The sequence below is a fragment of the Crinia signifera genome, chromosome 1 (genome assembly GCF_055691185.1).
Source record: "Crinia signifera chromosome 1, ASM5569118v1, whole genome shotgun sequence".
NCBI lineage: Eukaryota > Metazoa > Chordata > Amphibia > Anura > Myobatrachidae > Crinia > Crinia signifera.
Window position 1 is genome coordinate 52025598 of NC_139217.1, and position 24840 is coordinate 52050437.

The window sequence follows — 24840 nt, forward strand, 5'->3', positions numbered from 1 at the left end:
AGCTAGGAGTTGTGAATGACTCCAAAGACTCATTGCACTGACACTGAACAGCCTAGGCAGATCCCCTATATCCCCAGGGGATGGCTGCCATTGGCTGTCAGCACAGGATGAGGAGGGAACCTCCACTCTGGGCCAATCTGTCTCCTGCCCTCAACCAAGATGGCGACGCCGGCCTCCCGGCACCACTACTGCTGCCATCCCTACCCAGAGCTGCCGCTACCCGCACACCGCAGACCGGAGCCTGCACACGCTAGCCGGCGGCGGGCGCGGACGGGTGAGTACTGTACCCGCCGCGCTCCGTCGCGGCTACGTGTGACACATAGGTCTCCTGGTCTTGAAGTTGTGATGCTATTTCCTCCATGTAATCTTTGTGATTGAGAATGACCAAGGCTCCGCCTTTGTCGACTGACCTAAAGATCAGGTTTGGATTATCTGCTAAATTTCTCAATGCTAGTTGCTCTTTCTGATTCAGATTAGGTCTCCCATTCTCCATCTTTTTGACATACGTGTTGCTCTGCTCATCCAACATGCGTGAAAAAGTTCGGATGGATGCATTAAAGCTTTGTGGGTCGAATTTTGACCTTGGTAAGATCTTCTTCAGTTTTACTGGTATGTCAGATGCTTCGACTTGATTACTGGAGGACTCATCACTATTCTTCGCAAAGAACTCTTTTAATTTCAATTGGCGGTTTAGTTTGTATTTTTCTACTTCCCATTGGAAGTCATCGTGTTTTTGGGATGGGACATAATGTATTTGTACAACATGCCAATACCTTATCTCGGGTAACCAATTCCCACACCCACTGACGGGTAAGAAAATCTACATCAGGCATACCCTGACATGCAATACCAAATTCGTTATCTACCAGCTCATCTGTCCCTGTGGTAAATCATACGTGGGGAAGACGGAAAGGATGTTCAAGGAGCGGATGACAGCTCACCGCTCAGCTATCAGGATTGCACTGCAGAAAGGGGAAAGCGAGCAACCAGTATCAAGGCACTTCTGCCAAATAAAACATAGCCTTAATTCCTTGAGATACAGGATGATAGACCATGTTCCCTCCAACATCAGAGGAGGTGATAGGTCTACACAACTTATGCAACTGGAAGCCCGATGGATCCATAAGTTGGGGACTCTCACTCCGAGAGGACTGAATGATCACATGAGTTTGAGCTATTTTCTTTGAAACTTAATATGCTACAGGATGATCCTGATTGACAGCTGCTACTCATGTCAATCTCTGTCGATGGTATCTCTCATATATCGTGTCTGTGTTTGAGTGTTTTTCATCAACCTACTTCTTCTTACTAAATTTTTCTTCCTTGAATGTATGTGGTAACCCTCTTGATTCTTGCTTTTCTTATCTGCTAAATGTCTCTCTCTATTCTGTTTAAATGAGTCGTCTGGGTGTTTATGTGTTTCTGTTTCACCCATCTAAATCTTCTCTGCTAATTATATCAGTCTTTGTATTCTTGTCTATCTCTTTCTTAGCGATATAGTGAGTGTTAAGCTATCAAATTGGGCCTTAATAATGATACTGTATTGCTTGAGTTTTACCTTTAGGAAATGTTCTGGGTTCTTATAGCCATGGAGTACCTCAGTCTGTGTATTTATGTTGTTCACCAATCTTTGTCTTTCTGCTAGATTCTTCGTAACTAGTATGATTGAGTTAGCCCTCTAGCTTTTCACCTCTTTTTCTATTCTGCTAAATATATCTAACTTTAGTGTGATTGTGGAGTCTTTGTCTCTGTGTTGTTTCTACAGCTTTATCTTTTCTGCTAAATCTATCCCACTTGCATCTCTCCAAAATCTTGAGGTTATATCCATTGGCTAGTTTTATGAGTATGGCTCCCCATTGAATCTGTACTGGAGGGGTGAGCCAGTTAATTATGTCTGATGTTATGACTGCATTGTAGTATGTGTTTGCTGCACGTATCCCAGCAAGCCCTGCAGTACCTCTGTCTGCGTCTATCTGTTTTTCATCCATCTTTTGCTACTTTCTAAATTTTTCTGACTGCGCTTGCATGTGCTCTCTTTGTTGATGTATTTCCTAAACTGTTTTCTTCTCTGCTAAATATTCACCAGCTTGCTGTATGAATGTGTTGTCAGTGTGTTAATGTTTTTCTTCACTCATGTCTGCTCTGCTAAATATATCCGTCTTTTATATGTATGTTCAGTCCGTTCTGAGGTTACTGATTTGGGCGTGTGAGGTATGATATGTATTAGTTGACCCAGCTGTAACTGCATTGACACTGTTCTATAACTGTTTTATAACGGGTTTACAGATGCATTCTGTATGCGCTGCATTTGCGTGTCTCCGGCTGCAGCCGCCGGAGTTATGTTGTTGTTTGTAGGTTACTATGGTGATGGGCTCACATTGTATGACTCACGTATTGTGACGTCATTGTTTAGCGCCAGCCGGCCGGGGGAGAAGTCCCGTTCCCGGAAGACGCCACTGCACCAGGGTGTATAAAGGTAAGCGTTCATTTGTATTATTTGTAGACCTGAGGAAATTGATCATTAAAGATCGATGAAACGTTGTCTGTAAAGCAGCCTACTGAGAGTATTTTTTCTAAGTCGCATGGAGTGCTCCTCCCACCCACCACCGTCTATATATATATATATATATATATATATATATATATATATATCAATAGGGGGTGTATGATCCGGCACTCAGTAAAGACATATACAATTGCTCCAGGTGACCTTGCCTTGAGAAATACACAGGGGGATGCTCACAGGGGAGCGATGGCCGGCACTCACGGAGACTCTTCAAAGAAATCAGCAATCAACACAGCAGTGTTATGTCAACGTTTCTGAGGACTTTAATGTACCTCTTTCGTCAGGACAACAATAATCACAGTGAAATACAACATATAAATAGCTTACCCATTGAACCACATGATGCTCCTGCACGCTGCGCCCGGCGGGGAGTCGCGATGACGTCACAGAGGCGCGCCACGCACCGGCGTCACGACAGACAGCCCAGGGGGCGTGTACAGGGAGCCACAACTATACATCACCATGGGAACTGTAGGGAAACAACGTAGGTACACAGTTACAATTGGCATTTAAAACTGAAACTGACATGTAGCGCAATCTGAAAAACGGGGAGGTTGCACAGATCAGAATAAGTAACACAGGAATCATAGAGACACAGAGGGAAGATTATACAAGTGCAAAACGGAAGGCAGAACGATAAGTTTATAAAAAGCAATAAAGACTTTGTTTTTCATTAAGCCCTAACGGGGCCACTGTTTGCAATTTATCTATCCAACGTGCCTCTCGTTGCAGCAATATCTTGCTGCGATCTCCACCTCTGGTAGATGGTGGAATCCAATCTATCATTTTACATTTAAGTGAAGCCAGAGAGTGATTCATAAGGATGCAATGCCTGGCTACAGGCTGTTCATTGCTTTTCCCCTCAATGGCCTTTCTAATGTTAGATCGGTGTAACGCCATCCGCTCTTTAAAAGTGCGGATGGTTTTTCCCACATACAGTTTGCCACACGGGCATTTGATGTAATACACCACGTGTGTACTAGAACAGGTAAGTGGGTGACGGATCCGATATTTTTTCCCGGATCTAGGATGTGAAAAGCTGTCACCAGGCTCCAGGGCATTACACGTGGTGCAGCCTAAACATCTATAGTTCCCGGGTTTCCTGGTTAAAAAATGAGGGGTGGGAGTACTCTTAAAGGATGAGATATCGTTATGGACTACCCACTGCTTGATATTTTTGCCTCTCCTATACCCTGGCATGATGGTCTTATTTTTAAGGGTGGTGAGGGAGGAGTCATTACTGACTATTGGCCACAAAGATTTGGCTTTTAATACAATATCAGTGGAGGTGGTAGAGTAATCCATGGGAAAGATCATCCTATCTGCAAGATTGTCCCTAGTACGAGGATGTAGAGTATTAGCTCTAGGAGTATTAAGAACCTTCTGTTTGGCTTCCAATAGATTGGCCCAACTGTATCCTCTTTTTAGGAATTTGCTCATCAAAGCATCCATCTCAGTTAGAGCATCACTTTCATTCGTGCATATCCGCCATATCCTAAGCAGCTGAGAAAAAGGCAAGCCTCTTTTTAGGGCCGGCGGATGATGGCTATGGGCCTGCAACAATGTATTTCTCTCAACTGCTTTGTGATATAAGGAAGTAACAATCTCATTTTGAACAATAGAAATGGAGACATCAAGAAAGTGAACATTCACATTGCTCATATCATAGGTGAATTTAGTATCTACATCTTTCTCATTGATAACAGACAGGAATAAACGCAATGCTTCCTCAGGACCAGACCAAAATAGGCAAATATCATCTATATAACGACAGTATAAAGAAATACTGTTCGCTACTGCAGGTTCAGAAAAAACTATCTCCTGCTCAACGCTGTACATATAGGCATTTGCGTAGCTCGGAGCTACGCAAGATCCCATAGCACACCCGCGTTTTTGATTGTAAATAGCACCATCAAACAAAAAATAATTGCGGGTGAGGGTCAGCTGTAAAAGATGTAAAAATAAATCGATGTTAGGGCCTTTGTAGTGTGGGCTAGAGGAAAGCAATTTGCGTGTAGCATGGATGCCCCTATTATGGGGAATGATGGTATATAGGCTCACTACATCTATAGTGGCCATCCAATGTTCACCTCTTAAAGGGGACAAGTCCTGTAGTTTGAGTAATAAAGAGGTAGTGTCTTTAAGGTAAGTGGGCAAATGCTGGATGACAGGCTGTAAATAAAAGTCCAAAAATTCAGAGATAACATAATAGAGTGAGTCATTAGCAGCGATTATCGGCCTACCAGGCGGTTTCAGGGAATTTTTATGGAGTTTGGGGATGGTGTAAAACACCGGTATCCTAGGGTACTGCATCATCAAGGAATCGCAAACCTTCTTAGAGATAAGGTTCCTGGCTACAGCCGCAAGCAGAATCGAATCTAACTCAGATTTAAAATCGATGGTAGGATCCCCACTCAATTTTTCATAAACCACAGGGTCATGTAGTTGACCATAAATTTCCTCCTTATAATCGCTGAGATTTTGCACCACTATCCCCCCGCCTTTATCAGCGGGGCGGATAGTGATGTCTTGATATTTACTCAGATCACGTAATGCACTCATTTCGGATTTGGACAAATTGGGTCGACTCTGCAATGACTTATTAGGGGTATCCACAAAATTATCCATCTCTCGAGAGAAATATTTGATGGCTACATTTGTAGACATCGGGTCAAATGTCGATTTTACACGAATGGGACACTCTTCCCTAGGCATATCAGAGTCGCCAAAATGTTCTTTCAACCGCAGCTGTCGACAAAACTTAAATGTGTCCACCTTACTGTCAAAAGATTCACAAGAATGGGTAGGGATGAAAGTGAGGCCTTTATTGAGAACAGAAACTTCTATGTCAGTAAGAGTTCTGTCCGACAAATTAAACACCAGGTTGGATCCTAAGGCTTCTTCTTTCCTCCTTTGCCTTTGCCCTTGGCCTGCACGTCTGGTGTATTTTCTGCAGTGCCAGCTTTTCGGGCTCGGGTGGCCACCCCCGGAGGGGGCTTTTTGGAGGTGCCAGGTCTAGGATCTGTTCCCAGGTCATTTTCACTGGCTGATGACGCCGCTCCACTTGAAGATTCAGTGTCAAATCTTACTCTTCGGAATTTGCGCGCCCTTTGCTGTCTGGCCAATTGTACATTTCTGTTGTTCACCCAAGAATAGACTTTTTGTTCCGCATAATCTTTGGTGACTGTCTCCATCTTTGATTTCTTGAACTTGACCAGTTCCATTTTATAGCGCTCTATCTGCTGAGTGAGTTTTTCAAGCCAATTGGCCTCAACATCGTTTGATAGTGTTGGCAGATGTGCGGCTTCAAAGACGTTGATTTGTTCAGTCACCACTGATTTTTCACGTTTAGATTCTTCAATTACTAACAGGAGTAAATCGAAGGAACATTTATTCAATATTCCTGCCCATTTTCGGCAGAACTCGGGGTTGTACCGCCCGATCGTGGGAATATTTTTGACCCGGAATCCTCTCGGGATCATTTTCATACGGAAATAGTCCGACAGGGTAACAGCATGCAAATGGAAGTCAATTTCTCGCTTTCTCATTTTGAGCAATTGACTGTACAGGTGCTCAGGTATTTCAGCCCCAGCAGTAGTGATTAAATTCTCCTTGCACAGGATGCCGTCCGCGTCAGATTCAGAGAAAGTATAAAGCTCCCCTAATTGCAGGGCAATATTACTAAAGCCCGAGGGGGCAGTCTGTGTACCCTGTACAGGAATCTCCATAGTCCCAAAAACAACACCTCCAAGCGTGAAAAAATAAAGACTGTATGCACCTATAAGACAGGTGAAACAGCGGTGAATACAAACAGTGAATAGTCCCAATACCTATCCACTGATAGGACAAACAATGGCCAGACAGCTATTTAGCTAGCAGGGTTCCGGTGCCTTGATCCAGGAATCAATATCAATAGGGGGTGTATGATCCGGCACTCAGTAAAGACATATACAATTGCTCCAGGTGACCTTGCCTTGAGAAATACACAGGGGGATGCTCACAGGGGAGCGATGGCCGGCACTCACGGAGACTCTTCAAAGAAATCAGCAATCAACACAGCAGTGTTATGTCAACGTTTCTGAGGACTTTAATGTACCTCTTTCGTCAGGACAACAATAATCACAGTGAAATACAACATATAAATAGCTTACACATTGAACCACATGATGCTCCTGCACGCTGCGCCCGGCGGGGAGTCGCGATGACGTCACAGAGGCGCGCCACGCACCGGCGTCACGACAGACAGCCCAGGGGGCGTGTACAGGGAGCCACAACTATACATCACCATGGGAACTGTAGGGAAACAACGTAGGTACACAGTTACAATTGGCATTTAAAACTGAAACTGACATGTAGCGCAATCTGAAAAACGGGGAGGTTGCACAGATCAGAATAAGTAACACAGGAATCATAGAGACACAGAGGGAAGATTATACAAGTGCAAAACGGAAGGCAGAACGATAAGTTTATAAAAAGCAATAAAGACTTTGTTTTTCATTAAGCCCTAACGGGGCCACTGTTTGCAATTTATCTATCCAACGTGCCTCTCGTTGCAGCAATATCTTGCTGCGATCTCCACCTCTGGTAGATGGTGGAATCCAATCTATCATTTTACATTTAAGTGAAGCCAGAGAGTGATTCATAAGGATGCAATGCCTGGCTACAGGCTGTTCATTGCTTTTCCCCTCAATGGCCTTTCTAATGTTAGATCGGTGTAACGCCATCCGCTCTTTAAAAGTGCGGATGGTTTTTCCCACATACAGTTTGCCACACGGGCATTTGATGTAATACACCACGTGTGTACTAGAACAGGTAAGTGGGTGACGGATCCGATATTTTTTCCCGGATCTAGGATGTGAAAAGCTGTCACCAGGCTCCAGGGCATTACACGTGGTGCAGCCTAAACATCTATAGTTCCCGGGTTTCCTGGCAGTGGGTAGTCCATAACGATATCTCATCCTTTAAGAGTACTCCCACCCCTCATTTTTTAACCAGGAAACCCGGGAACTATAGATGTTTAGGCTGCACCACGTGTAATGCCCTGGAGCCTGGTGACAGCTTTTCACATCCTAGATCCGGGAAAAAATATCGGATCCGTCACCCACTTACCTGTTCTAGTACACACGTGGTGTATTACATCAAATGCCCGTGTGGCAAACTGTATGTGGGAAAAACCATCCGCACTTTTAAAGAGCGGATGGCGTTACACCGATCTAACATTAGAAAGGCCATTGAGGGGAAAAGCAATGAACAGCCTGTAGCCAGGCATTGCATCCTTATGAATCACTCTCTGGCTTCACTTAAATGTAAAATGATAGATTGGATTCCACCATCTACCAGAGGTGGAGATCGCAGCAAGATATTGCTGCAACGAGAGGCACGTTGGATAGATAAATTGCAAACAGTGGCCCCGTTAGGGCTTAATGAAAAACAAAGTCTTTATTGCTTTTTATAAACTTATCGTTCTGCCTTCCGTTTTGCACTTGTATAATCTTCCCTCTGTGTCTCTATGATTCCTGTGTTACTTATTCTGATCTGTGCAACCTCCCCGTTTTTCAGATTGCGCTACATGTCAGTTTCAGTTTTAAATGCCAATTGTAACTGTGTACCTACGTTGTTTCCCTACAGTTCCCATGGTGATGTATAGTTGTGGCTCCCTGTACACGCCCCCTGGGCTGTCTGTCGTGACGCCGGTGCGTGGCGCGCCTCTGTGACGTCATCGCGACTCCCCGCCGGGCGCAGCGTGCAGGAGCATCATGTGGTTCAATGGGTAAGCTATTTATATGTTGTATTTCACTGTGATTATTGTTGTCCTGACGAAAGAGGTACATTAAAGTCCTCAGAAACGTTGACATAACACTGCTGTGTTGATTGCTGATTTCTTTGAAGAGTCTCCGTGAGTGCCGGCCATCGCTCCCCTGTGAGCATCCCCCTGTGTATTTCTCAAGGCAAGGTCACCTGGAGCAATTGTATATGTCTTTACTGAGTGCCGGATCATACACCCCCTATTGATATTGATTCCTGGATCAAGGCACCGGAACCCTGCTAGCTAAATAGCTGTCTGGCCATTGTTTGTCCTATCAGTGGATAGGTATTGGGACTATTCACTGTTTGTATTCACCGCTGTTTCACCTGTCTTATAGGTGCATACAGTCTTTATTTTTTCACGCTTGGAGGTGTTGTTTTTGGGACTATGGAGATTCCTGTACAGGGTACACAGACTGCCCCCTCGGGCTTTAGTAATATTGCCCTGCAATTAGGGGAGCTTTATACTTTCTCTGAATCTGACGCGGACGGCATCCTGTGCAAGGAGAATTTAATCACTACTGCTGGGGCTGAAATACCTGAGCACCTGTACAGTCAATTGCTCAAAATGAGAAAGCGAGAAATTGACTTCCATTTGCATGCTGTTACCCTGTCGGACTATTTCCGTATGAAAATGATCCCGAGAGGATTCCGGGTCAAAAATATTCCCACGATCGGGCGGTACAACCCCGAGTTCTGCCGAAAATGGGCAGGAATATTGAATAAATGTTCCTTCGATTTACTCCTGTTAGTAATTGAAGAATCTAAACGTGAAAAATCAGTGGTGACTGAACAAATCAACGTCTTTGAAGCCGCACATCTGCCAACACTATCAAACGATGTTGAGGCCAATTGGCTTGAAAAACTCACTCAGCAGATAGAGCGCTATAAAATGGAACTGGTCAAGTTCAAGAAATCAAAGATGGAGACAGTCACCAAAGATTATGCGGAACAAAAAGTCTATTCTTGGGTGAACAACAGAAATGTACAATTGGCCAGACAGCAAAGGGCGCGCAAATTCCGAAGAGTAAGATTTGACACTGAATCTTCAAGTGGAGCGGCGTCATCAGCCAGTGAAAATGACCTGGGAACAGATCCTAGACCTGGCACCTCCAAAAAGCCCCCTCCGGGGGTGGCCACCCGAGCCCGAAAAGCTGGCACTGCAGAAAATACACCAGACGTGCAGGCCAAGGGCAAAGGCAAAGGAGGAAAGAAGAAGCCTTAGGATCCAACCTGGTGTTTAATTTGTCGGACAGAACTCTTACTGACATAGAAGTTTCTGTTCTCAATAAAGGCCTCACTTTCATCCCTACCCATTCTTGTGAATCTTTTGACAGTAAGGTGGACACATTTAAGTTTTGTCGACAGCTGCGGTTGAAAGAACATTTTGGCGACTCTGATATGCCTAGGGAAGAGTGTCCCATTCGTGTAAAATCGACATTTGACCCGATGTCTACAAATGTAGCCATCAAATATTTCTCTCGAGAGATGGATAATTTTGTGGATACCCCTAATAAGTCATTGCAGAGTCGACCCAATTTGTCCAAATCCGAAATGAGTGCATTACGTGATCTGAGTAAATATCAAGACATCACTATCCGCCCCGCTGATAAAGGCGGGGGGATAGTGGTGCAAAATCTCAGCGATTATAAGGAGGAAATTTATGGTCAACTACATGACCCTGTGGTTTATGAAAAATTGAGTGGGGATCCTACCATCGATTTTAAATCTGAGTTAGATTCGATTCTGCTTGCGGCTGTAGCCAGGAACCTTATCTCTAAGAAGGTTTGCGATTCCTTGATGATGCAGTACCCTAGGATACCGGTGTTTTACACCATCCCCAAACTCCATAAAAATTCCCTGAAACCGCCTGGTAGGCCGATAATCGCTGCTAATGACTCACTCTATTATGTTATCTCTGAATTTTTGGACTTTTATTTACAGCCTGTCATCCAGCATTTGCCCACTTACCTTAAAGACACTACCTCTTTATTACTCAAACTACAGGACTTGTCCCCTTTAAGAGGTGAACATTGGATGGCCACTATAGATGTAGTGAGCCTATATACCATCATTCCCCATAATAGGGGCATCCATGCTACACGCAAATTGCTTTCCTCTAGCCCACACTACAAAGGCCCTAACATCGATTTATTTTTACATCTTTTACAGCTGACCCTCACCCGCAATTATTTTTTGTTTGATGGTGCTATTTACAATCAAAAACGCGGGTGTGCTATGGGATCTTGCGTAGCTCCGAGCTACGCAAATGCCTATATGTACAGCGTTGAGCAGGAGATATTTTTTTCTGAACCTGCAGTAGCGAACAGTATTTCTTTATACTGTCGTTATATAGATGATATTTGCCTATTTTGGTCTGGTCCTGAGGAAGCATTGCGTTTATTCCTGTCTGTTATCAATGAGAAAGATGTAGATACTAAATTCACCTATGATATGAGCAATGTGAATGTTCACTTTCTTGATGTCTCCATTTCTATTGTTCAAAATGAGATTGTTACTTCCTTATATCACAAAGCAGTTGAGAGAAATATATTGTTGCAGGCCCATAGCCATCATCCGCCGGCCCTAAAAAGAGGCTTGCCTTTTTCTCAGCTGCTTAGGATATGGCGGATATGCACGAATGAAAGTGATGCTCTAACTGAGATGGATGCTTTGATGAGCAAATTCCTAAAAAGAGGATACAGTTGGGCCAATCTATTGGAAGCCAAACAGAAGGTTCTTAATACTCCTAGAGCTAATACTCTACATCCTCGTACTAGGGACAATCTTGCAGATAGGATGATCTTTCCCATGGATTACTCTACCACCTCCACTGATATTGTATTAAAAGCCAAATCTTTGTGGCCAATAGTCAGTAATGACTCCTCCCTCACCACCCTTAAAAATAAGACCATCATGCCAGGGTATAGGAGAGGCAAAAATATCAAGCAGTGGGTAGTCCATAACGATATCTCATCCTTTAAGAGTACTCCCACCCCTCATTTTTTAACCAGGAAACCCGGGAACTATAGATGTTTAGGCTGCACCACGTGTAATGCCCTGGAGCCTGGTGACAGCTTTTCACATCCTAGATCCGGGAAAAAATATCGGATCCGTCACCCACTTACCTGTTCTAGTACACACGTGGTGTATTACATCAAATGCCCGTGTGGCAAACTGTATGTGGGAAAAACCATCCGCACTTTTAAAGAGCGGATGGCGTTACACCGATCTAACATTAGAAAGGCCATTGAGGGGAAAAGCAATGAACAGCCTGTAGCCAGGCATTGCATCCTTATGAATCACTCTCTGGCTTCACTTAAATGTAAAATGATAGATTGGATTCCACCATCTACCAGAGGTGGAGATCGCAGCAAGATATTGCTGCAACGAGAGGCACGTTGGATAGATAAATTGCAAACAGTGGCCCCGTTAGGGCTTAATGAAAAACAAAGTCTTTATTGCTTTTTATAAACTTATCGTTCTGCCTTCCGTTTTGCACTTGTATAATCTTCCCTCTGTGTCTCTATGATTCCTGTGTTACTTATTCTGATCTGTGCAACCTCCCCGTTTTTCAGATTGCGCTACATGTCAGTTTCAGTTTTAAATGCCAATTGTAACTGTGTACCTACGTTGTTTCCCTACAGTTCCCATGGTGATGTATAGTTGTGGCTCCCTGTACACGCCCCCTGGGCTGTCTGTCGTGACGCCGGTGCGTGGCGCGCCTCTGTGACGTCATCGCGACTCCCCGCCGGGCGCAGCGTGCAGGAGCATCATGTGGTTCAATGGGTAAGCTATTTATATGTTGTATTTCACTGTGATTATTGTTGTCCTGACGAAAGAGGTACATTAAAGTCCTCAGAAACGTTGACATAACACTGCTGTGTTGATTGCTGATTTCTTTGAAGAGTCTCCGTGAGTGCCGGCCATCGCTCCCCTGTGAGCATCCCCCTGTATATATATATATATATATAAACCTGGGCTTTGTTGGAACATTTGGACCCTACCAATTTCATAGGGATTCAATACCAATGCAATTCCTTACTGTGACAGGAATGGCTCGGTGACCTTCACTTGTACCTGTCTTATGCAGAAGTCCTTGTGCTTATCCACGTAACATTGTGTTTCTATGGCAATTATTGGTAAATGTTCTACTGAAATAATAGTAGAAAAAAACCTTTTGTAATAACGCAGCACAGAGGGCTGTTTGTTACTTGATGTATGCGAACGTATATTTATAATTCTATATACAGAGGTCATGAGTCAGGAACCTTCAGCTTAGTTTACATACAAACAAGACAAAAAGAAGGTAGCGCTTGCCAATGAGGAAAATCAATATAAAAATTTATTACACAATAATGACAATAAATAAATCAATATAGTAAAAGAATACACAATAAAAATATAAGTAAAATGCTCAAGCCCTCAGTGGATGCCACTATTTATGAGATGTTAATAGGATCCGTCCTATGTATGCCGCAGGGTGGGTAAATGAATGGGGACCCAACAAAGTTCTTTTTTGAACTGAAACAATATATAAGGTCTCCAATTGGGAAAAAGGCAGCGAATTTTTAGAAGATGGAAATAATTACCACTGATTGTCCCGTGGGAGTCTTGTGTCCATATAGGACTGCTGAAGAAGCTGTGATCTCCGTGTGGGGTTTGTGGACAAATCTTCTCCGCTTGGTAAAAGCAAATATGGAGCCAGATGGTGGGTCTCAAGGATGAAAGGTTATTTTCCCAAAATATGAAGGTGGTCAACGGCTGGTTGGATCCAAGTAGCGTGGTGTGGCAAAAACAGTGAGGGGCCAGTGTGAGCAAGCAGCTTCCAACGCGTTTCACTGTCTCTAGGTACAGCTTTGTCAAGGATATGCTGCTAACAGTCCTTTGGGGGTATTTATACCTGTGTCTGATAATCAAACACAGTGCACCTGTGTGCTAAAGAACATTTCATCTACTTTAGTACATATAATTTCAATAAATAAAAAACAATAGAAGGCAACAGTAAAATAAATAGCATCTAGAATGAACTTTCATATTAATATAACGAAAGACTAGGTTTTAAGCAAGAAAAAACATGTGTAACAGAGGCGCGCTATTGGACGGGGATCAGGTGTCCAATAGATTATTTCCTCAAACATCAAACGTTTGTCATGGTAACGGGTCATGTGTTTACAGTACAGCCTATACTAGGCGTGGGGCGGGATGAATTTAGATAGAAGAGGCTGGCGCGATGTTCGCGTGCGTTCCAAGCCTCTATTTAGGAAGCATACTTCCTGTTTCATTCATTTGGCCTGGACGCCTCGTGGTAGGCTTGTGTCCCAGACCTCGTTTTGAAGATGGTACTCCGGAAGTTCCGGTTTTCTCTAACGTGTAGTCCGGTTGCCTAGTGATAGGCTTGCGTTCCAGACCTCTTTCTAAAGTATATTGTTACAAAAGTGACGGAGGAAAGTTAGACTAAAGTTGTATATCTGTTACGCATCAATCTAAACGCACATCATTATTGTAGAAAGAAGCATAGTTCAAGAAAGGACATAACCTTTTTAAATGGTCACGTAACTCAGTGTTGGTGTGTTTAACTTTTGTATAGACATGAAAATATCATGTGTCCATTTCTAATAATCACATATAGATTAGAGGGAGCTTTTTTGGAATTTAGAGGAGAGGGTCTCATTCAGTAAATAAGAACATTTGGTAGGTTATAATTAGCTAAAAATGCTAAACCATAATTGCAAAATAGCAATGATCAAGAAGTAGCGCCATCTTGTGGCCACTTTTGATTTATATACTAATACATTATACACATTTGGCCTATATAGTTGGTCAATGAAGGAGGGAAATACAATATATAGCAAACAATAGTATGGCATCACTTAATTCTTCTTTTGATAGAAGAATAGATGAGAAGGTAACCAAAGGTTATTACACAGATGAAAAAATGAAAAATTAATAATAATAATGATAATTATATTTAATAGTACAGGTACAGAAAAAATATATATATACACAAAAATATTGTAAAAAAAATATTGTAAAAAAATATATAATAAAAATAATAACAAAAAATAATAAATAAAAAATAAATAATAAATAATAAATAAAAGTTGAGATTGAGGATTAGACCAGTAGGGCAGGGAGGACTCATTATAAAAATGAAAATATTTTAGTGTGTAACTCATTGGTTTCAAATCACACTATTTAATTCTACTGCTTCGTTCAGACCATTAGGGTGGATACAGTTCATCTGATACATCCAGTAAACTTCTCTCCTACATAACTTTTTGAACTGATCTCCACCTCTAATGGTCTTAGCGATATGTTCAACCCCTATCAATTTAAGACTCTTAGGGTCACTGGAATGTTTCTCAAAAAAATGTTTAGATACACTATGCAAAATGACTTTGTTAATGACATTTCTACGGTGCTCTAAAAAACGCTGTTTAAGGGGGCGTGTGGTGCGCCCAACATATTTCAGGTTGCAATCGCATGTAAGTACATAAATAACAAAACTGGTATTACAATTAATAAAACTGTCGATTTCGTGAGTCGACCCATCATCTACAGTGACTTTCAGTGTCCTTCTGTCTACATGTTGACAAGTGAGACAGCGGTTAGACCCACACTGAAAAAAACCCTTAGGTTTAGTGGGTAACCAGGAGGTAGGCTTCTCGTTTGTACACGTAACAATTGGTTTTAAAAAACTGGGGGCTAATAGATTCTTTAAGGATTTATTTTTGCGGAATATAAAGACAGGTTGGTCTGGAATAAGATTGCAGAGTACATTGTCACCTTTAAGAATATTGTAGTTCTTCTTAATTATATTACGGATTTTGGGACAGTAATCATTATATTTAGAGATAAAGGCCATCTCTCTCTTATTGTCATAGGGTTCTTTATCATTTTTATTTTTATTTTTTTTGGAAGTGGCTGTAATATTTGTGAAAAGATCTTTTCTTTCGATCTGTGAAACGTCAGATAGTGCCTTTTTTAGGATATTTTCTGGGTAATTGTTTTGTTCAAAGGCTTCTATCAAGATATGGGATTGTTTTTGATATGTTACTTCGTCCGAGCAGTTTCTCTTTAAGCGGAGTAGTTGGCCTTTTGGTATATTCTTTTTCCAGATAGGAAGATGTGAACTATGATAATTGAGGTAGTTGTTGGTACTTACCTCCTTAAAATAGGTGCTAGTAGCAATCTTGTTGTCTTTGATCTCTAATGTGAGATCTAAATAATTAATTTTTTGCTTATCATAAGCATGAGTGAATTTCAAATTAAATTGATTATTGTTTAAGTGCTCAACGAAAGAATTTGCAGAAAAGTGATCCCCATCCCAAATAATAAAAAGATCATCAATGTAACGACCATAGAGGACCAGGTTCGCACCGAATGGACCACCCCATATAAGAGTGTCCTCCGCCTCCCCCATAAAGAGGTTGGCGTAACTCGGCGCGAACCTGGTCCCCATGGCCGTCCCATTCACCTGTAAATAAAAAGTGTCCAAAAATAAAAAATAGTTGTGCTGTAAAATATATAAAATAGAACGTGTCAAAAACAGTCTGTGATCCTCCCCCAGGTCTCCATCTCTTAGAAGTTTGTTGTTGATTGCTTGTACTCCTAGTAAATGGGGGATGTTTGTATACAAGCTTTGCACATCCAGTGTAAGGAAAGCATAAGATGGTTTCCATACTACAGTTTGAATTAGTTGTAAAAAATGTCCTGAATCCTTGATGTGAGACCTGAGGGAGGGTACACGAGGCTGTAGAAAAGAGTCAACATAAAAGGAAAGATTAGAGGAGAGAGAATTAATACCTGAAATAATAGGGCGCCCAGGGGGTGAAGTGAGGGACTTGTGGATTTTGGGTAAATGATAATAAATGGGTGTGAGGGGGTGTTCATTATAAAGAAAATGAAATTCTTCCTTTGAGATGATTCCGTTGTTTTTGGCCTCATCCAATAAGAGAAAAAGCTCGGATTGATATAACAATGAGGGGTCTTTGGGCAGAGTTATATAGAAGTCTGTATCGTTAAGTTGTCTTTTAGCTTCTAATATATAATCTTTTGTGTCCTGAATCACCAGGCCCCCCCCTTTGTCTGCCTCTTTGATGATTATAGAGGAATCCTTCATAAGATTTTTTAAGGCTCTTTTTTCCCATTTATTTAGATTGGTGTGCCGTCTTGGGTGTTCATTGACCTGTTTACAAAGATCTTTAAAGTCTTTTAAGGTGGTCTTGTAAAAGCTTTCCACACTACTTCCTTTCGTTTTTATCGGAAAAAATTCCGATTTCATCTTAAAATTTTTCTTTATATCAAAAATTTTTTGAGGGGAAGAAGAAAGGGATGGGTTTTCATTTTCATCTAAGAGCTGTACTAAAGTGGCTAGAGCTTGTTGGTCTTCTGTGTCTAGCAGAATGGGTGAGGCCTGGTCCTGTTTTTCAACAAGAGTTTTATTGGCGAAGTATTTTTTCCTGCACAGGGTCCTAATGTATCTGTTTAATTCGACGAAAAGGTCGAAAATATTGGGTGTGGATGAGGGTGAAAATTTGAGTCCTTTATTTAAGAGTTTATTTTCGGTGGTGGTTAAAATTCTTTTTGAAAGGTTAAATATTTTTTGAGGGGGTTTTGAGTTATTGATTATCTTCTTATTCTTGAGTTGTACCTGTCTGCCTCCTCTACTTCCTCGAAGCTTGAGGCCCTTCTTCTTTTTGGTGTACCTGTTACGTGATCGGTTTTTTGGTGTGGACTTGGGAGTCTCTTCTTTCTCATTTGTTGGTCTAAAAAAACTACCTCAGGTTCTTGTTGGGATTTAGTTTTGAGTGGGTAAGACCATTCTTTGGGTCTAGCTCCTCTCTCCATTGTTTCTCTAGATCTATATTCTTTTTCTCTTTGGAAATAGTTAGAGGGGGGATTGTAATGAGTTCTCAGGGGAGGAGTCCTCCTCATGATTTCTTCTCTGTTATTAGTGATAGAGGCTTTTCTTCTAGTGTTAGAATAATTATTACGGGAGTGGTTTGGTAGAGGGGTTCTGTCCGTATTTCTTTTGTAATTATTTCTACCATTCCTATCCATTTTTGAGGTCTTATTGTTGTGATCAGGGTTTTCTTTCTTTCTGTACGTTCTTACTGTACCCCCCTGGTAATCCTCTAAATCTCTTCTATATTTTTTGCATTTTGATTCTACTAAAAGTTGTTCAAATTTATTCACTCTGTCCGTGACCAACGCATCTCTGTCTTTAAATTCCTTTGTGGTATTCAAAGGTGCAAGTTTGTTCTTCAGGGTCTCTATCTCAGATTCTACTTTGTGGGTTTTTTCCTGTCTATACTTAATCACCAATTCTATCAGATTTAGAGAACAACTATCTAGAATTTTTTCCCATTCCTTCTGATAATGTTCATTCTCTTGGAATATAGAGGGTTTAAAAATTCTAAGTCCTCTTGGAACCATTTTTTTCTCTAAGTATTTCTGTAAGTTGACACTGTCAAGCCAGTGTCTCATTTCTAGTTTTAATAGATCCTCTAGAGCATAAAAATCATCTTTAAGATCACTTTCCACATTCTTAATCTCTACTTCGGGAAGATCCCACCTGGAAAAATACTGTTGCCTTCTATTGATTCTTTCCTCATACTTGACAAAACAGCCCATAACTGCTGCCCAAAAATACTCAAAAAGGATGCAAGAATTAGACTGCCCTAGGGCAGTCAGAGGGCGCTGTTATGGGATGTCGGTCAAATGCAGCAGCTACTTCATAGGGACTGAGTGGGTCCCCAAAAGTAGATACAAACAAGACAAAAAGAAGGTAGCGCTTGCCAATGAGGAAAATCAATATAAAAATTTATTACACAATAATGACAATAAATAAATCAATATAGTAAAAGAATACACAATAAAAATATAAGTAAAATGCTCAAGCCCTCAGTGGATGCCACTATTTATGAGATGTTAATAGGATCCGTCCTATGTATGCCGCAGGGTGGGTAAATGAATGGGGACCCAACAAAGTTCTTTTTTTACAATGCAGAACAGCAGGTTTATGTTCTGTGCCACAACCTGCTGCTCTGTATTACGCATTTCGGATATTGGTAAATCGGGCAGCATCGCATCCACCTATAGACACCTACGGGGGATGCGTCTGCCAGCGGCAATGGAGGCATCACAGCAGGTATCCGAGATCGCTTCTTCATACATGATAGTACTTAATATTTGCGGATAACCCCCAAAAAACCCAAATATGACATAATAAATGGGCATCGCGTGTGATGTAGGCATCACCGTTCTGTGCCTTTTGCAATAAATGCCACCTCCTGACTAGGGGACACTAATAATGTCATTAATTTGTTCTATGATGATTTTTCTTTATCCATAAATGATAGCGACCAGTGATTCGTACTAACAGCTTCTTTTTCTTCTCTCCAGTCATGACAGAAGATGGTAAGCCATGCAAGTTCCCATTCCGGGCTGGGGGACGCCTGCATTTCTCTTGTACAACCGGACGCCTCTTCCAAAGAAAGTGGTGAGGGGATTACTGTATGCAGTGTATTTTGGGCCTGTATCAGGTTCATTCACAAAGCACATTTGTAAATGGCTAATAGAGAGAGAGAGTTAGATTTGGGTGGGGGTTTGTACTTCAAACTGATATCTATTTTGCAGTGTAAAAATAAAGCGGCCAGTATTTACCCTGCACAGAAACAAAATAACTCACCCAAATCTAAGTCCTCCTGCACATGTTACATCTGCCCCACCTGCAGTGCACATGGTTTTGTCCATTAGCCAACCAAATATGCTTTTGAAAACCAACCTGAATCAGGCCCATTTTTCTTTATCATACAAATGGTTTAATGCCCTTATTCAGATCTGATCGCAATGCAAATTTGTTCTCAAAATGGGCAAAACCATGTTCACTGCAGGTGGGGCAGATGTAACATGTGCGGAGAGAGTTAGATTTGTGTGAGTTATTTTAGTTCTGTGCAGGGTAAATACTGGCTGCATTATTTTTGCGCTGCAATTTAGATTTCAGTTTGAACACACCCCACCCAAATGTAACTCTCTCTGCACATGTTACATCTGCCTCACCTGCAGTGCACATGGTTTTGCCCATTTTGAGAACCAATTTGTACTGCGATCAGATCTGAATAAGGGTCTAAGTGTAAATGAAAACATACAATTGGGACATTATGAACACTTCTCAAAATATAGCCATGAAGTAAAGGAGAAGAGACGTAAATCAATCACCATGTTTGCTTCTAATTTGTAACTACAGTAGAAGTACAGTATGACAGAAGGTGATTCTTGTGGTAACACCAACTTTTCCCTGCAAATACATGGGGAGCAGTTTTTATGAGTAAAATAAATACATCCCAAATTAAACAAGTGCTGGTCAATGTTTCTTGCTACCTAGGCAAAGGTTCTGCCTACCACCCTCCTCCTAATACTCACTTCAGAATACGGTACTTCATTTTTAGAAAACAACAATATCTCTTTGCTTCTCTAACTGGTTTGCTGGAAAAAGCCCCAGTTAAGTTCTGCAGAACATTATCCTGATTCCACTAGTGCCCAAGGGCAAATGCCATATTAACAGATGATTGTTCCCTTTTGTCCACATTGTCCTTATATTTAATCATAGTTTCCTACCCTCCTGTATTCTGCAGGAGACTCCCTGAAATAACAGCAATCTCCCCCTCTCCCTCATTAGTCTAGCAATCTCCCTCATGTCACCTAGCCCACATTACACTGTTACATTTTGGGGGAAAAGGAATGAGAGACAGACACATATACATTGAATCATCAGCGCCATTTCCCAGCATTTTACCAAGTATAGTAGCTCTTACTAACTGCTTTGTGGCTCATCTACATTTGGCTATAAGTAATTTTATAACATTCCTCTCAGATGTAGCAGTACACACCCACGCTTCTTGGTGCCACGTTCACAATCGCTTTTCACAGTCTCTCCATATATGGAACTAGACACGCCCCTTCTGTGGAGAGTGACACGCCCCCCTCAATGGAGCACCTTTCAAAATTCTATTACCAACTATAATCTCGATGAAACTAGTTTTCAAAAGTAGGAAAGTATATATTTACTTGCCTGCATTGTGCATTAAGTGACTGCAGCCATCACATGATTTAAAATTAAGAACGAATAATTGGATGGACTTCTCTTGTTGCTCTGCTACTCATTATTGACCCTCAGACCTGGGGCCTTATTTTAGTCTTTAGGCACCAGCACAGTATAAAGGGCCTTCTGGTGACTGCAGCGAGGGGCAGCAGTAGTGAATAATGCCACATGCACATAACTTTGGTGTATGTTGAAATCAGTGACTGGAGGGGTTAGCATAGATCTCAAAAAAATCACTAGACAGTGACACGCCCACAGAGATGTGACCATGCCGGACACCCTGCCCTGATTTTATAGCGATATAACATTGTTTTTACATTTTACCCATTTAAGAGGTGTAAAAGTAGTAAATGTATCTGTACATCACATTGCAGGTGCGCAACAACAAGAAACTACGACAGGGACAGAGAGTGGGGATACTGCGCGGGAAACGCCAGCCTACACACCAGTAAGTCTCCACACTCTAGAACCAATAAGAGGTGTATTCAATGCCCTGATGGCAAACTATGACGGTGAGCAGTGCCGATAGCTCGCCGCCAGTATTCAACTCGCCCCCCTTCACTCGCCATTTCTACCTCACTTGGGGGGAGATTCTCTAAGAATCCCCCTTCGCCGCCCATCGCATTTATAATTATCGCATATGTTCTAACATATGCGATAATTAAGGCAAAGGACAGCTCTTGCGTTAAGAGCTGTCCTTTGCGGTGAGAGTCGCCGGGTCCCAGCAGGTCCCGGCGGCTCCCCCCTCCCTCACACACCCGGCGCTGCTGCTGCTGCACCGGGCTCTCCACCTCCCTGCACCCGGAAGAGGATCAGTGCAGGGAGGAGGTCACAGGTCCGGGCAGCACAGCTCTGTGCTGCCTGGACACAGGTGAGGGGGGAGGGGGCGATGCGGGGCGGCGGGGGTCCGTGCGGGGCGGCGGGGCGGCGGCGCGGGGCGGCAGAGGGTTGCGGTAGAAGCCCATTGGCTTCTATGGGGCATCGCCAGATTTTTCTGCCGGTGCCCCCCCGCCGCGGTAACCCGGCGGGGGATGCTTACAGCACCCCAAAATGCGGTAAAAACCCCGATAACGAGGGTTTTACCGCATTTCTTGCTTAGAGAATCTCCCCCTGGTTCTTTTCAGCGAGGTGGAAACGGCAAGTGTGCCCATTAAAACTGCGAGGCTGCAGTGAACCTTTCTGCTTAATGGAATCCTCGCCGGGATTTGGCCAGAACGTTGAATATGGTGAGCGGGTTTGACAGCAAAGATGGCTTGTTTGAAAACAAGACTAAATATAGTATAGATGGCACTATAATTGAAACTACTGAGGAAGAGATGGATCTAGGTGTCACTATTGCAGTTGGTTCAATGAGAACCACATGCAAGGCCCCTTATCACCGCAGGTGGACAGCCAGAGACAAAGGCAGAGTGCTGATGGCCTAATTATATGACAGCTGTGTGGATACACAGCTGCAGCTAAACACCTAACAGTCAATGCAGCCAGACATATAGAGAAAATGGGCTAATGTGTAGTAGCTAAAACTGCACATACAGTAGAACACATACAGGAATCAGGCTGCAGTACCCAGATTAGCCAGAGGCGACTGGTAACACACAGTGGGCCTTAATCTAGTTCACTCTTAGAGGCAAATTCCTTCTTAGCTGGACAAAACCATGTGCACTGCATGTGGGGCAGATGTAACATGTGCAGAGAGAATTAGATGTGGGTGGGGTTTTTCTTCAAAGTGAAATCTATATTGCAGTGTAAAAATAAAGCAGTCAGTATTTTCCCTGCACAGAAACAAAATAACTCACCCAAAGCTAAATCTCTCTGCACCTGTTACATCTGCCCCCTGCAGTGCACATGGTTTTGTCCAGCTAAGAAGGAATTTGCCTCTAAGAGTGAACTAGAATAAGGCCCAGTGTCTCAGGATGGTGCTTCCTCCCGAAAGGTAGTTTGCAGTGGTCAAAAGTCTTGCGCTTGTAGTGGTAGAAGATCATGACTCTCCTGTGGCCTCTGGTAAGATTCATAAGGAGTTTGCAAAGGAAGAAAACATGATGACTTCTTTGAGTGTAGTGCTGCTTATATACAGTTCTGTGTACTAACATTCACAAGAACATTAGTCAGAGATTACACTTCACCACTAGACAGTCAGATGGTGTCTTCGCTACCTATGCACTGCACATCCGGAAACTTGCTTTCCTTAAAGAGACCACAGTGCTAATAGTTGTTTTCTGTACCACTGCTGGAATGGATCCATGTCCCCTAGATAAAATATTACTGCAATTCCTAAGGTGTAGGCATTCAGTTTAATGAAACAATCATTACCAAACAAACTCTATCAACAATAAGTCCATTTCATTACAACGATACATATGTGAACTGCATCCAAACCTGCTGATGATATTAGGTGCTAAACCGCTTCAGTCTGTGTGTTCAGTGTCCGCATTGGCCCAGAGAGGGGAGCATAACACTCCTGGTTGTGAGCCTTAGAAATTGGGACTCTAGAAAGCGTGCTGCCATTATTGACTGTAAGGGGGAAATTTACTAAAGGAAATTTGTAAAAAATAGGTGTATTTGTATCCAGAAATACACTTATTTTTTACATTTACTATCCCGAAAATAAGGCAATTCGTATTCATATTGATAGCACATCAATACGACTACGAATTGACGTATTTTTAGGATAGTAAATGTCAAAAATAAGTGTATTTCTGGATACAAATACACCTATTTTTTTTACAAATTTCCTTTAGTAAATTTCCCCCTAAGTTTCACTTGGACTAAGTCCAGGGCTGGCAGGGATGAAGCCCAGACTGGAATTTCCTGGTCAGCCACAAAGGGAAAGCCTAAAATGAACTGTACATACAGTGTATAACCTGGTGCTGACTTGAACCTAATTTCGGTGCGAGATCTTTGATTTTCTTCAATATATGTCACCCACCCAACCTGGCAAACCTGTCTTTAACTGGATCCACATTACCGGTACAAATTTTTTATAAATATTTATTAATAATGCCTAACTTTTTTAACCCTTTGAGTGCCAATAGAATTTGTCACAATGGGTGTGAAAATTTGCCAAGCCGACCTTTTTATTCATCATAATGGCCTGTAATGGTACCTTATATAGGAAATATAATGTTTTTTTTTTACACAAAAATGTTTTTATTCAAATTTATATAACAAATGTGAGAGGGGTATGGTATAGGGTTCCGACAGTCGGGATCCCGACAGTCATTAGCCCGGCGTCGGGATCCCGACTGGCCGGACTCATACAGCATGGCGTGCGCAACAATGCCCCTTGCGGGCACAGTGGCGAGCGTCGTGGACCCCCACGAGGGGGAATAGCCGGTGGCTGTCGGGAACCCGTCTGTCGGTGTTTTAACAGTTGGGATCCCGATGTCGGGTGAATGACTGTCAGGACCCCGTCCGGCACCCTGTGAGAGACGATGGAATTTTTAATGGGAATTTTGCACATCTCTCACACTCAAAGGGTTAAGGGCCAGATGTATCAAGCTTCAAAAAAGTGATACAATGGAGAGTGATAAACAACCAGCTCCTAACTGTTATGATACAGAATGGGTTTGAAAAATGAACGGTAGGAGCTGATTGGCTGTTTGTTTATCATACTCCATTTTATCACTTTTTGAAGCCTGATACACCTGGCCCTACATGATATCATTTCCAAATCCCAATTAATCAATAGGATTTCTATATTTTATTGTATATACTGTAAGCATACCTCCCAATTGTCCCAGTTACCGTGGGAACGTCCCGGTTTTTGGGGATGTTCCTAAGTCCCGCCTGGGGCCAGCAGTGTCCCGCAGAGGCGGGTGGGGGTGGGGTCAGTTGGGTGTCCCCACTGCCATTGGCTTGTCAGTGGGGAATATATGCTGTCTGCATGCAGTGGCAAAATGGGGTGTGGCCTCGCACGAGTGACGTAATTTACAGTATACCTCATAACCCCCTCTGCCTCCTATTTCTCACTTGTAAATGAATGAATATGCTGGTCTGTCCTGGTGGCTGGAGAAAGTAGTGAGCATCGCACGCACGCACGCAAGCACGCACACACACACACACACATACACACTGAGGCTGGAGTACAGGGGTTGACGAACATGGTGATCAAAGGCCCCCGAGAGGTGGCTGAGCAGCTACTCTCTTTCCATACTCCTCAACGTTGAGTTTGATGAGGTCATGGCCGACATTCTGTGAGGAAAGACGAGTACAGACCAGACTTTTATATCCTGTGACCTTAGAAGTCAATGATTGACTAGTGCATTAGGTCAAATTTTTTTTTACAGTGCTTTAACTTTAACCATATGCTAATGAGCCGCCCAGCGTTCGCAAGGTTGGATGCGTGCACCCAGCGATCATT

General features: G+C 42.5%; 1 protein-coding gene across 1 annotated transcript in view; it reads left to right on the top strand.

The window, feature by feature from the left end:
• HGFAC (HGF activator) overlaps positions 1-24840 on the top strand; it is an 89738-nt gene that overhangs the window by 36861 nt on the left and 28037 nt on the right. Inside the window, exons 3-4 of the mRNA XM_083151818.1 lie at positions 18782-18878; positions 20855-20928. Of these exons, the coding sequence (XP_083007944.1) occupies positions 18782-18878; positions 20855-20928 (171 nt within the window). The remainder of the gene's footprint in view (positions 1-18781; positions 18879-20854; positions 20929-24840) is intronic.